The sequence below is a fragment of the Mesoplodon densirostris genome, chromosome 17, assembly GCF_025265405.1.
Source record: "Mesoplodon densirostris isolate mMesDen1 chromosome 17, mMesDen1 primary haplotype, whole genome shotgun sequence".
NCBI lineage: Eukaryota > Metazoa > Chordata > Mammalia > Artiodactyla > Ziphiidae > Mesoplodon > Mesoplodon densirostris.
In genome coordinates, this window is record NC_082677.1 from 74,642,963 (window position 1) to 74,656,860 (window position 13,898).

General features: G+C 45.8%; 1 protein-coding gene across 1 annotated transcript in view; it reads left to right on the forward strand.

The window, feature by feature from the left end:
* MYO16 (myosin XVI) overlaps window positions 1–13,898 on the forward strand; it is a 407,151-nt gene that overhangs the window by 339,005 nt on the left and 54,248 nt on the right. Inside the window, exon 31 of the mRNA XM_060079968.1 lies at window positions 10,391–11,422. Within this exon, the coding sequence (XP_059935951.1) occupies window positions 10,391–11,422 (1,032 nt within the window). The remainder of the gene's footprint in view (window positions 1–10,390; window positions 11,423–13,898) is intronic.

The following is a 13,898-nucleotide window of genomic DNA, read 5'->3' on the forward strand; positions in this document are numbered from 1 at the left end:
TAAGAGGTGGTGATGCAGGGTGAAATTCTAAATGAGATGACAGTGTGGGTTTCACTAGAAAGTATTACATGAACAGAGAAAAGAGCACAATTTCTTTGGTAAATAAACGAGACAGAAATGCAAAAGCACAGCAAAGCCATAAGCTCATCTTTGTGAAGAGACAGCTGACACCAAGGAGACAGTGGGCAGACCAGGGGCCGGAGGCCTGCAGCAATGAGTCGACCCTAGTAATCTTCAAAGATGCTCTTCACTGGTTGCTTTAGAAACAGTAGATCTTCAGGAGAATTTTTTTTTTTTAAATTGCTGTTGTCATGTATGAGTCATATTACAGTAATGCTTAGATGGTGATGTAGCAGAAATTCATTACTTTGGGGAGAAGAGGACAAGTGTGTGTTTTTAGCATCATGGTAACAAGGCAAATAAAAACATTAGAGAAACCATCTGGAGGAGAGTCTTCAGGCGGATGCAGACGTGAACATAGATGGAAAGCAAAGGCCCTCCAAAGAAACAAGCCGTTCTTCTGTTCTCCCCAGTGGATGACACAAACTAGAAGAGGCTTATAGTCTAGGCAAGTCATAAATACTCTCCCTGAGAAGGTAGGCCAGGTCCCATTTCTACCATTATTACTTGTAGATTTCTGTAGTGGATTTACGGTGCAGATCTCTGTGTTGAAATAAGAAGATTTGGGGGGCATATTGGGAAAGGTAGAGTAGCGTCTAAAAGGATAAGCCTAATGAGATGGGAAAATGTGAAATAAAGACTCAAGACAGCATCAGAAATTGAAAAAAAAAAAAACAATATGAAACAAGATTGAAAATTGCAATGTATATAAGATGGAGCCCCATCCAAATTTGAACACCACAGATAAACTCTATAAATTTGGATAAGCAGGCCTCAGAATAGCCTGTGAAGCCTAAAAATGCTTTTTGTTCGTGTGCACGTGAAAAGTCTACCTGCCCTGGAGTTGAGATTTTGGAGGAGTCGGGTGCCAGCTCGTCACATAGTTGAGAAAGGGGGTAAAATATTGAGGATAGAATTGAGTTCTCTCATCTGGGCAGCAACAAAAAAGGTAAATTTAAAAAATTACTCAAGAGGGCTTCCCTGGTGGTGCAATGGTTGAGAGTCCGCCTGCCGATGCAGGGGACACTGGTTCGTGCCCCGGTCTGGGAAGATCCCACATGCTGCAGAGCGGCTGGGCCCGTGAGCTATGGCCGCTGGGCCTGCGCGTCTGGAGCCTGTGTTCCGCAATGGGAGAGGCCACAGCAGTGAGAGGCCCGCATACTACAAACAAAACAAAACAAAACAAAACAAAACAAAAAAACAATTACTCAAGAACCACAGGAGATAAAAATATACATAAAAGCAAGTGACAGGAAAAAAAGATTAATGAAGAGGAAGCAAGAAAGACCCCAGGTGTAAAACTGAGATTCCCACTACCGCGAGGAATCACAAGGCTCTTAAGGCCATCTGTTTAAAATACATGATGTGGTATCATCAGACTGGCAAGACTTTTATATAAATTATAGGTTCTTGGAACCTAATTTCAGCTCACATGTGGCTCTAAGATGCTTTGGGTGTCTCCCAACTGAGGCCCACCCCGGCGGAACTCATGTTTTGGAGGCTTGTGACAGGGCCGGTCAATAAATCAGTTCCTTCTTTACTATCCACATTATTGGTTCTTTCTTACAACACATGATTCCTAATCCTGATGGCTTGACAGCCACCTCTGCATCTCCTGCAGCTAAAGGTGAATTCCTGTGTTCAGGAATGTACTTTAAATGGGTCTTTAAGGATAAGAAAATTAACCTGACTGATTGGATAGAGGAGGTGTGCTGGGGGATTTTTTTTGTGTGTTTTTTTTTTTTTTTTTTTTTTTTTTTGCGGTATGTGGGCCTCTCATTGTTGTGGCCTCTCCCGTTGCGAAGCACAGGCTCCGGACGCGCAGGCTCAGCAGCCATGGCTCACGGGCCCAGCCGCTCCGCGGCATGTGGGATCTTCCCAGACTGGGGCACGAACCCGTGTCCCCTGCATCGGCAGGCGGACTCTCAACCACTGCACCACCAGGGAAGCCCATGCTGGGGGATTTTGGTAGTCGTAGGACTGAGGCTTAGTCATTCAGATAAGCAGTGCCTTGGATTTCTAATAAACTGTCCATCAGCAGTGGCTCTGCTCACCTTTACGCCATAATGACAGGAGCTGAAGGTGTCCAAAAAGTTGCCACTAACCACTTGTGGCTATTTAAGTTTAAAATAATTACAATTAAATAAAGTTTAAAATTCAGTTCCTCAGTCATTAGTGCCAAGGACTCAACAGCTGCAGGTGTGGAATTTCCCATCATCACAGAAAATTCTATCAGACAGCACTAATTATTTTTTAATTGGAGTATAGTTGATTTACAATTCTGTGTTAGTTTCAGGTGTACAGCAAAGTGAATCAGTTATACATATACATATATTCACTCTTTTTTAGATTATTTTCCCATATAGGTCATTATAGAACATTAAGTAGAGTTCCCTGTGCTATACAGTAGGTGCTTATTAGTTATCTATTTATATATAGTAGTGTATATATGTCAATTCCAATATCCCAATTTATCCCTGCCCCCCCTTACCCCTTGGTAACTGTAAGTTTGATTTCTGCATCTGTAACTCTATTTCTGTTTTGTAGATAAGTTCATTTGTACTATTTTTTAGATTCCACATATATGTGGTATCATATGATGTTTGTCTTTCTCTGCCTGACAATTCACTCAGTATGACAATCTCTAGGCCCATCCATGTTGCTGCAAATGGCATTATAGACAGCACTGATTTTAAATTCATGTTCTCACCACGGGAGCAATACTGAGTTTTTTACACCTGGTGATATGTCACACAATTATCCTTCTTCTGCGTAAGATGGGAAGGAAATCTGATCACTGCATGAAGTGCTCTGTGAACACTGTTCATAAGAATAAGACCACAAATCAAGTTCAAGATCTTTTCTTTTACAAATGAAGCTGCTAGTCAATTCAGAAGGTTATAGAGTGAAAAGAGATCTGTTTGGAGAATGAAGGCCAAGAGTCAACACCTTTTATGCCCAGTCCTGTTCTTATTAACACGTGCCTTTCCTAGAGGTTTTCATCCAGTATACACGGTCATAGTGAAGAGGCCGGCCAGAGGGCTGGTTTTTCTTCTCTACCTTTGTGCTTGAAAAGCTGGAAGCAATTTTATGAGCCAGTAAATTTTAACACTTGTTTGCAAACTATTAACAAGCCAGAGCCAACTATTTGAAAGTATGATTTTTAAAAGTTTGGGGTTGCTTTTTGCAAACAGAGACTAGGAAAGGAAGAACAGGGCTGCGACTTCACTTCTTCTTTGCAGGGAAGCTCCCAGCTGAGAGCTTTTCTGAAGAACTGAGTATCTAAACCCAATGTGACGGCTTTCTCCCCAACACAGTGACACCTGGATGGTGAAATAGCACAGGACAGGTTTTTGGGGGGCAGCTCTAGGCGCCACCACTGAAACCCGGTGATGTGAGATGCATACCCAGCCTCCCTCAGACTCCAGCCACCCGCTCCTTAGAAATAACACCTGAGGAATCCGTATTTCTTAGAATTGCTGTACAACTCCCTTTGCGACAAAACACAGTTTATATGTATAGGTACGAGAATGGTTCAGCTGTGTGGCTTAATTTGGAAATAGCGTTACATTTCATTCCCTTTTTTATTGCCTTGTTTATAAATTTATTCTAGAATAGCACTTGACACCCAGTAAGCACTCAATAAATACTTATTGAACAAATAAATCAATATAATAGAAAAATATTTCTTTGTGCTGCTTTCATGAAAGCAGAATTAGCTTCGTATCAGTAAATCAAAATGAGAACAATTTGGCAAGTTTCAACATGCACCCTTGAGATGTGTCAGACTTGGTTTGTCAGCATTATTTTTAGCAGAATCCCCTTTATGATATTTTTTTTTCTATTACCTGAAATTTGATGAAAATTAGGTCCTCTGTGAACGCTGCCCTGAGAATGTGTGATGGGGCATAACAGGAGAACATAATTATGCTTCACAACTTACGGCTCATTTGTCCATTGAACACATGTTAATTCAGTGTATTCCACGAGCCTGGCCCCTCCCCCAGGGCCTTAGAGACCAGTGGGCTAGGAAAATGGGCAAACAAATTATGAGAAAGGCAGAGTAACAGCAAGGGCACCAAAGAGCACAGAGCAAGAGGGGCTAACCGTCACTGGGACCTGTGGAAGGGGTCGAGAAGGGACCTATGGAAGGGACATTTAAGAGGCCTCACACACGTGGAGGGCGGTCAGTGGGGAAAGACGGGCTGAGAGCAAAGGTAACAGACTCCTCCCTCGAAAAAATGACCTAGCAAGGTTGTAATCTATCACACACCTCAGTAGAAGCCCTTCTTGTCCAGTTTATAAGCTGGTTGTAAATCGATACTGACCTCAATCAAGTATGCAACAGGCCCACCAGCCAGGGAACTGGCTTTATCCAGGCATCCTTCATGTCTTAGGTCCTGAGCAAGGCACACAGTTTGCTCTGAAACTGGGCAAAGTCACACTGGAAGAGTTGGAAAACAGAGGGTAACAACACACACAGATACAGGTATTTTCTTGATGAACGATCTTCTCATTTCTTTTTTCTCATAGATTTAATATGTAGGCATCTTATTCTCAGTGAGAATGGGGCCAAATAACTTGTGTCTTGAGGCAAAGTCACCGACATGCCTTAGCAAAAAACTCAAAGGGAAACTATTTTGTACAAGAAAATGTTTACCTCCTAACAGAATCTAAAAATGACACAAGTCCCTAGATCATTGCACAGTAACTCAGATAAGAGTCAAGTTTAAGAAAAAATGAGAGGGCTTGAGAATGTGGGATTTATCCCTTAAGTTACTGTTAGGACACTAAGACTTGCCCTTAAGGTGATCCATAACCATGAAATGTCTCCCTGATCCCATCTCACTTTTACCCATAAATCCGGGGACTAAAATAATTGTTAAGAAAGCTCTTAATATAAATTCACTCTTGACAGCCCTTAAATCCTTATTTGTAAATGAACAATTAGCAAGGACTTGTGTGGATACACACACACACACACACGCAAAGGGATAACCATAAAACCAAATTAGACTCTTAATTCTCTAACTGTGGTATTCTAATTTCAGTTTATGAAGAATGAAGCTTTCCAGTTTCCACCCCAGATATTCTAATTTGGTAGTTACAGAGAAGGACAGGAACTGTGCTCTTTACATCCTCAGTAAAGCACCCCAGGTGATCTGATATTGATGAACTGCAGACCACGCCCTACAGAACCCTGTTCTATGACTCATGACTAGTTTCTGGTTCTGTAGTAATAATATGATGTTGATGGTAGCAGCTGACACTTAACAATTGTTTATCATGTGACAAACACTATGCTAAGTATCTTCAATCTTTAGAACTACCTGATGGAGTGAGACTGTCACTGTGACCCCTCTGTAGATGAGGATGTTGAGTCAGGGGAACAGTGGTGTATCCTGTCCCAGGCTACACACCCAAGCAGTCAGATTCCAGAGGCCAGTCTCTCAACTGCCTCCTGATAACCCATGCTACTTTTATTTATCATCGTTTAATTCAAAAAAGCTTTTCTCTGCATCTACAGCAAACCTTGAGGGAATATCATATCAGCTATCTATTGTTGCTTACCAACTCCTCCAAAACTTGGATATTTAAATAAAATATGATTATTTTATTACTGTCTCAGGTTCTGGGTGTCAACTGGGCTCATCTGAGTGGCTGTCCCTCCAGGTCCTCCATGAAGCTGCATGTGGTGGCTGGAATCACCTGAAAGCTGGTCACTCGCATGCCTGGTGCCCATAGATGTCTAAGGACTGGGACTGCTTGGCCATCTCTGTGTCTAGGTGGTCTCTCCACCCAGTTTGTGCAGCCTGGCAGCTTCAGGGTAGCTGGACTTCTTACGTTGACAATCAGTGTGTCCCTGGTGCCTGCTCCAGGAAAGAGAACGCCGGGCGGTCACTCTCTTACCTTTGACGAGCAGCCTTGGAAGCCACACAGCATCACTTCCATCACTGCCACCAGATAGTCTCAAAGGCGCATCCAGGTTGAGGAAGGTGAAATAGACTCTAACTCTTGATAAGACTGGGAACACTATTGTGGCCAATCTTGGAAAATACAGGCTGCCTCAATCCATCCTCTGGATAAAACAATTCACATCCCTCCCACTTGCAAGATGCACTCATCCCTCTCCCATGCTCCCCAGAGCCTTATCCCGTCATCACATCAGGCTCAGGTCCAAGCCCCAAATCCCATCCTCTAAATCAGGTCCAGGTATCCTGGCTGCTCAGGTAAGGCTCCTTAGGTGGGCAGGTCCTCCAGAACTGTCCCTAACTATCAAAGACAAGCTGCCTATTCTCCACACAACTAACATGTTGCTTGTGCCTTGGTTAGGATTTAGTCCTGGCACCCAGAAATTATTTTTCATGGCCATTAGGTCCGTGCTACGGAATCTTGGTTCACCTTTGGATATTATTACCTCGTCCACAAGAGGTGACATATTTGGGGCTGGTCGTTTTCTCAGCCTGATTCCTGCTCATAAAATTTTGAAGCACCAGAGCCTCTTTATTTTGTATTGATCATATCTCTTTCAATGCAGCTGATACTATTCCTTTAAAAGCTTTGTGAGTTTCCTGTGAATCAATTTATAATCTACTCCTTTAGTCAAAAGCCACATCCACAAATCTCTTTGAGATAATCTCCTCTCTACTTTTTCTTTTCTGCAAGATTTCTGTGGGGCAATACTCTGGATATCCTTAGAAGTCCTGTGGTTTTGCTTCTTTGAAAAGGTCCAGTGAAGCACCACCTGAAATCTTTCTGAGGTCTTAATAAAGGGGTTCATAGTCATGACCTTGGCTTCAGCTTTATATCATGTTTTCCTGAAAATGCCCCAGATTCAATCTCTGCTTACAAGTTATTTCTTAACTTCAGAGTTATTTACTATCCTGATGGCCCAGTGATAAACTATTTTATTTTCAAACTCAGAAAGCCCAGGCTCCTTTATAGATAATAATTTGTTCTTTGTTTAGCTTATCTCTTTACCCTCATTTTCCTGAAGGAAAGTAGAAGAATCCAGGAGGCTGCTTTTACACTCGGTCTAAAGATCTCCCTACCTAGATCATCCAGTTCCTTAAGTGTGTTGTCTGGTTTCCACAGTACTGCAGGTGACAGTGCTGCTAAACTTTCCACAAAGGTATAAAAAGGGTTATGTTTCCTTCGGCATCCAGCATCTTTCTCACTTTCCTTTAAACATCACCAAGAGCTTTCTTGTGTGTCACGCTTCTGCTAACAGTCTCTTCAAGACTCCTCCTCCTTCCCTGGTGGTCCAGTGACTAAGACTCCACGCTCCCAATGCAGGGGGCCCAGGTTCGATCCCTGGTCGGGGAACTGGATCCCACATGCCGCAACTAAGAAGTCCGCCTGCTACAACTAAACATGGCATGACGAAGATCCCGCCTGCCTCAACTAAGACCCGGCACAGCCAAAATAAGTAAATGAATAAATAAATAAATAAATATTAAAAAACAAAAAACAAACTCCTCCAATTTCCCAAGGCTATTGCCAGGCTTTTAAAGTTTGGGTTTTTTTGGTTTATAGCAGCACTCCACTTCCAGTACCAATATCTGTATTAGTTGTCTATTGCTATCTAACAAACGTCTCCAAAATTTAGTAGCTTAAAATGACAAAGGTTTTATCATCCTCTCTCTCTCTCTCTCCCTCTCCCTTCCTCTCTCTGTCTCTCTGTCTCCCTCTCTCCCCATTCTACTAGTTGGGTATCAGCTAAGCCCTTCTCATGCAAACTCTCTCACAGCTGTGGTCAGACAGTGGCTGGCCCTGGGATGGTCCACAAGCTCAGTTCATTACATTTCTGGTGTCTGGGCTGGGGAGACCTGGACAACTGAGGGCTGGAGCAGATGGGGTCCTCTGGCATCTCTCTCACCTCTGTGTGGCCTCTCCACATGTTCTCCACAGCGTGGGTGCTTCAGAGTAAGCAGTCTTCTCACATAGAGATCAGGGCCACCAAGAGATGTGTCCCGAGAGAGGAAGAGCCAGCCAGAAGCTGCACTGCCCCTGACCCACCCTCAGCAGGCAGGCAGCATTGCTTTTGCCATATTTTACTCATGGGGCAATCACAGAGGTCCTTCCAGCTTCAAGGTTCTAGAGGAGCCCGAAGGACTAAAAATATTGTTGAAGCCAGTTTTGTAAAATACAACCTGCCACACGTCCTTTAAACTATTCACATCTTCAGAACAACTCTATAATACTAATGTTAAAATTTTGTTTGGTTCATTAACTTTCTAGGAGAAGCTTATGAGTTGCTGTGTTTTAGTACATTGAAAGCCTTTGGGACAATGCTCATTAATTACAGAATTGTGCATTTTGGGTATTTTCTACTCTTAAAAGTTGGCTGCTTTGGTGAACCCTGTATAATACTGGCCTTCAAAGATATCCATTGAGTTAGAAAATTAACTTTCTTCTTTTCCATTCTCATCTGGATGTCTTCCATTTGTTTCATGTTTACGAAGTGCCAGCATCTGAGCTAAGCACTTTACATACATTATTTTATTCCTCTGAGATGATTAGTGATATCACCATTTTAGGCATGACTATACTGAAGCCCAGAGAGATGTGACCAAGACCTCTTTTAAAATTATAATTTGCACCAATGCCACCGCGCAAACACACACACACACACACAGACCCAATTCTGTGACTATTATGGCCTGTAGTTTCCCACCTCATAGCATGTATCATGTTCTAACATGCTATGGAATTAACTCATTTGTTTTATTTACTTTTTCTATTGTGTGACTTTACCCAGGAGGGCAGAGGAAGGAAGCAGACAATTACTGTGTATTCACTAATGTGTCTCTGAATAAATACTGGTTAAATGCACGACTAAATGAATGATAGCATGAAAGGGTGGTCATGCTGGGGTTTGAATCCAAGTCCATCTGACTCCAAAGCCTTTAATTTTAACCCTAAAAGTGGAGTTGTCACTCTGAAAGTGGAGATGGATACTCTCATATATGCAGTCATAATGAGAGAAAAGCCTGGCTGCCTTAAAACTCAAGAACTCAGCAAAATTAGATGTGCTTATTCAGATCAAGAATTCCTACAGATTAGCAAAGCACCCAATTGGTAAAACAGTTCAAGATTTTTGAGAAGTTTTGATATTTTAGTAAAACTGTATGTAATTTTCTAAAATTAACATCTTGGCTCCAGAGAAATTATATTTAATAAAATCTAGAATTTATAGTAAAAAATATTAGAAAAATAAGTCTTTTAGAATCTTTTAACTTAAACTTTAATAAATGTTTTGAGTCATATTTAAGTAGTTTTTCTGCCTCTTTAAAAATTAGTTCTCGCTAATATTATGCTCTTTTGTTTTTCTAAATATCTTCCTTCTTTTCAATTTACGAAGTTGCCACTAAAGTTCTTAGTGAAATACAGCACTCTTGATTTCCCTGTTAAGTGTGTTAGGATTCAAATATATTAATTAACTGTAAAACAAGCCCTTGGCATCATTTTAACAACATTCTTTTTAGAAAAATAATCTTTCCATGCATGTAGTTGTTTTCAATGGTGTTTTGTCGTGTTCGTTTTAGACCATTTAAATAATCCAGCTTAAGTATTTCCTACAGGAAACACCCACAGGGCACCAACTCGCTAATTTACTGGTTCTCCCCAGTCTCCTATTTTCTCTTCTCTAAAAGCCACGAGGAGCAGTTCAGCCAGTACTTAGTCCACACATGTATCAGGCCCTTAGAACCCAGGCGTAAGCAGGTGCCAGCGCAGATGGAAGGTGCCCACCCCGCTGCATCCCAGGCCCTTCCTGCTGCAGGCGGCTGGCAATCCTGGGCCTCCTTACTGGCCACCTTACCTCTTCCTTGACTGGTGGGAGTTGTCCTCCCCCTCCGAGATCAGAACTGGCTTTCCCCTTGGCAGTCGTGCCAAGTGCGGGGAGACATGGACCCAGGAGGGTGGGGAGATGGGGAACCTGAGGTTGAAGAGAACCAGACCCTGGAGGGTGGAGGGACCCAGACCCCGCAGGGGGGAGCGAACTGGACCCTGGAGGGTGGAGGGACTTGGACCCCACAGGGGGGAGCGAACCGGACCCTGGAGGGTGGAGGGACCCAGACCCCGCATGGGGGGGGAGAACTGGACCCTGGAGGGTGGAGGGACCCAGACCCCGCAGGGGCGTGGACTGGACCCTGGAGGGTGGAGGCCGGGTCCTCGCCGGTCGCGGAGCCGGGGCAGCTCCGCGCGCTGCGCGAGCCTCGGGCCGGGTCCCCCGCTAACACTGCCGCCCTTCTCCGCCCTCGCCCAGTTCTCAGCCGGCCCCGGCCGCACAGCGACGACTACAGCGCCGTGAAGAAGATGCCCCCTCGGAAGCCCACGCGGAGCCCGCACACCAAGCTCAGCGGCTCCTCGGAGGAGATCTCGGGCGCCCGGCCGGGGGCTGCGGGGGCCGGCGGTGCGCGGCGCAGGGCGAGCGGCCCTCAGTGCGCCCTGGGGGTCCCCACGCCGCCCGCGCCCCCGGAGCCCGAGCCCGTGTACATCGAGATGCTGGGCCGCGCCGGCAGCCCCGAGCCGGCGGAGGCCGTGTACGAGGAGATGAAGTACTGGGCGCCCCCCGAGGGCGGCGGCCTGGGGGCGGGCGTCTCCGCGTCCGCCTCGCACCCTCCGCCGCGCGACGGCCGCAGCCTCCTCCCCTCGGAGGACGGCGACGCCGGCGGGTCCTGCCGGGACGCGTGCGACATCCCCGCGCCCTTCCCCGACCTTCTGCCGCACCGGCCCCCCCTCCTCGTGTTCCCCCCGACGCCGGTCACCTGCTCCCCGGCGTCCGACGAGTCGCCCTTGACGCCCCTGGAGGTGAAGAGGCTGCCGGTCCTGGAGACCAGCCTCAGGTACCCCATGCAGCCCGAGGGCGCCGGCCCCCCGTCCCCGCAGCACCCCAAAGCCCCAGAGGGCGACGGCGACCGGCCCGCGTTCGCCGGGCCGCACGGAGCCTCCCGTCCCCCAACGCCCGCCGCCGCCCCCAGGCCGCCCGCGCACTTCACCTCCGCGCCCGAGCCCGGCTCGGGGAGGCCAGCGGAGCCGCCCCGGGGTCCCCCGAGACCCACCTCGGCCCCCGCGGGCGCGCCCTGCAGCCCCGGCCCCAGGAGCCCGCAACCCCCCGGGAAGGCGGCCCGGGCCGAGCCCAGGAAGGCCACCCCCGGCACCCCCTCTCCGGCCGCCTACAGCCCCCCGAACTGCAGGCCTGTGGGCAGCCCCCTGGACGAGCTGGCCAGCCTCTTCAGCTCGGGAAGGAGCGTGCTCCGGAGGTCGGCGGCGGGCCGCAGGATCCGCGAAGCAGAAGGTGAATTTCGCACACGGAGGTAGAGGCGTAGCTGCAGACGCGGATGTGTGTCGATGTGCCGTAGATACGGTTTAAGGGTACGGCTTGAGGTCATTGTGGGGGTCGTTCAGAGCAGGTACCAACTTAAAAACAAACATCTTATGCAACCAATATGGCCAGGTAGGTAAGAATGAAGCTTTCCGTCTCGTAGGTAAAAGTTCTCGATACAACAACCCACAGCGCTAAACCTGGGTTTAATACACGCTTGTGACTTGAGAAGTATTAGAGCAAGACTCAGCCTGAGCCGCTGATTTCCGTTTCCTGGTAATATTCACTTGCAACATGGAAGTGGCACTTTTGTCCCATTATGCCGAGATGCCCCTTTGGTTTACAGCTCACAGCTAACCCGCGAGTTCTCCAACCTGCTGTCCACCTCACTTCCACTCCCGGCATCTGGGACGGTTTCCTGTTAAGTTACTCTCTTACACTCACCCAGTACCACTTGTGCTATGTTGTTCTGAATGAATGATTTTTGTTCTGTTCCTTTGCCACCCAAGGAAAATTTTAACTCAGTTCTGTTCTATCTGCATCTTCTCATTGAGCAGCGCTTCCCCATAACCAGTTAGCTGTTGACAGGCCAGTCAAGTGAGCTCAGGGCTAAGCTGTGGCAGCCAGAGGCTGTTGCCTATATTAAAAAGTATTTATTTTGTGTCCATATAAAAGCAGAAGGTAGCTAGCAAAGCAAAAAAACAAAGAAATAAACAAAACCAAAAAAAGCCCTCGTTAAGAATTTGTTGCTAATCTCTTGTAAATAGCTCACCATGTGCTAATTCATTCAGACGAGGTTGCCTTTGAGCCAGAGGTGCCATTTGGGCACAGATTCTCTTTATAGTCACAGAGAATGTAGTCATCTTCCAAAAAACACCTTAAGGCTTTTATACAGAACCAAAATATTTTCCAATGTTCTGTATTTGGGAGGGGAATTACGTGAATACAAAGCATCTTCTCTTTAAGGAAATTGTAGCAGGTCCCTCGACCATGATGCCATTAACCCGAATGTAGATGGCGACTACTAGCATCCTCACTTTACAGAGCTGGGAAACTTCAAGGTCAGGAGGTTAAACACCTTCCTTAAGGTCAGGTGGTAGGACTGGAAATAAAAACTTATGATGCGACGTTTTATGTACGCGTTAACCTGCTCTTTATCCTAAAGAAACTACATAAATATATTGTCTTTCATCATTTGATTAGGTCCAAAAACTCTAGAAAATCTAGAAAACATTCTCATTAAGTGAAAAGTAGGTCAAGACTAAGAACACTTAGCAAAGGAGTGAATAACCTACCCTCCATTTTTTCTTTCTTTTTTTTTTTTTTTTTTTTTTTTTGCGGTACTCGGGCTTCTCACTGTTGCGGCCTCTCCCGTTGAGGAGCACAGGCTCCGGACGCACAGGCTCAGCGGCCATAGCTCACGACCCCAGCCGCTCCGCGGCATGTGGGATCCTCCCAGACCGGGGCACGAACCCGTGTCCCCTGCGTCGGCAGGCGGACTCTCAACCGCTGCGCCTCCAGGGAAGCCCCCCCACACCCCCCATTTATTCTTCAGTCAGATAAGCTAATTGTTTTTTTAGCTAACAATTTCTTCTTACAGTCCATTAATAAATGAAATTTTCATTGTAAGTAGGAGATGGCTTGAATTTCACAAGTCATATGTTTCATTCCAAGGAACAAAATGGACTCTAAGAGAAAAGCCTTAAATGAACAAATTACTATTTGCTTTCGGAACTAAGAGTTTATTAAAACCAAATTTTACTATAAATGGGAATTGGATGAATTCTTCTCGGCTGTATTCAAGAAAGTGAAATTAATGAATTTGTAGACAGGCGTCATCATTTGGAAATCCCTAAGTCTAGGACTTGAGGGGAGGATTCCAGGGAGGCCTCCAGGCAGGGTGCGTGGATGTGCTAATATTTACCCTTGGTAACATTAACCGGTATTTGGGAACATGTATCAAAACCTCAAGTACAACATTGTTAGTGCAACTCTAAAATTATAAAATATCTATTTTTCTACTTTGGGCTTTTACAAAACACTCTTTATTTTGAAAAGATTGTCTTGAGCCACTTATGACTTTCTCATAAATATATGAATTGGCAGCTTCTGCCCCAGCACAGTGACTGTAATAACAGGAAACTGCAGTAGGAGATGGCTCGTCCCCTCGCACCAGTTGACAGGAGTCCAACTGTGCAGCTGAGGCCGGTGTGATTCCCGATGGTCCACGATGTAGAAAACACGTTGACCAGCATGCAGGATGTATCCTCCTGGGGTCGTACAGGCTATTCTTTTAGAATGTCAAAGGGGCTTAAAGAGAAGACTTGGAAGAAAAAATAGTCTTGATGCTGGAGCTAATCACTGGAGCTGCTTATATGATTATTAGGGTTTTTACACAGTGTGATCCTGAAGCCGGTAATCCATTTTCTTCTGAATGAATCGCATGGCT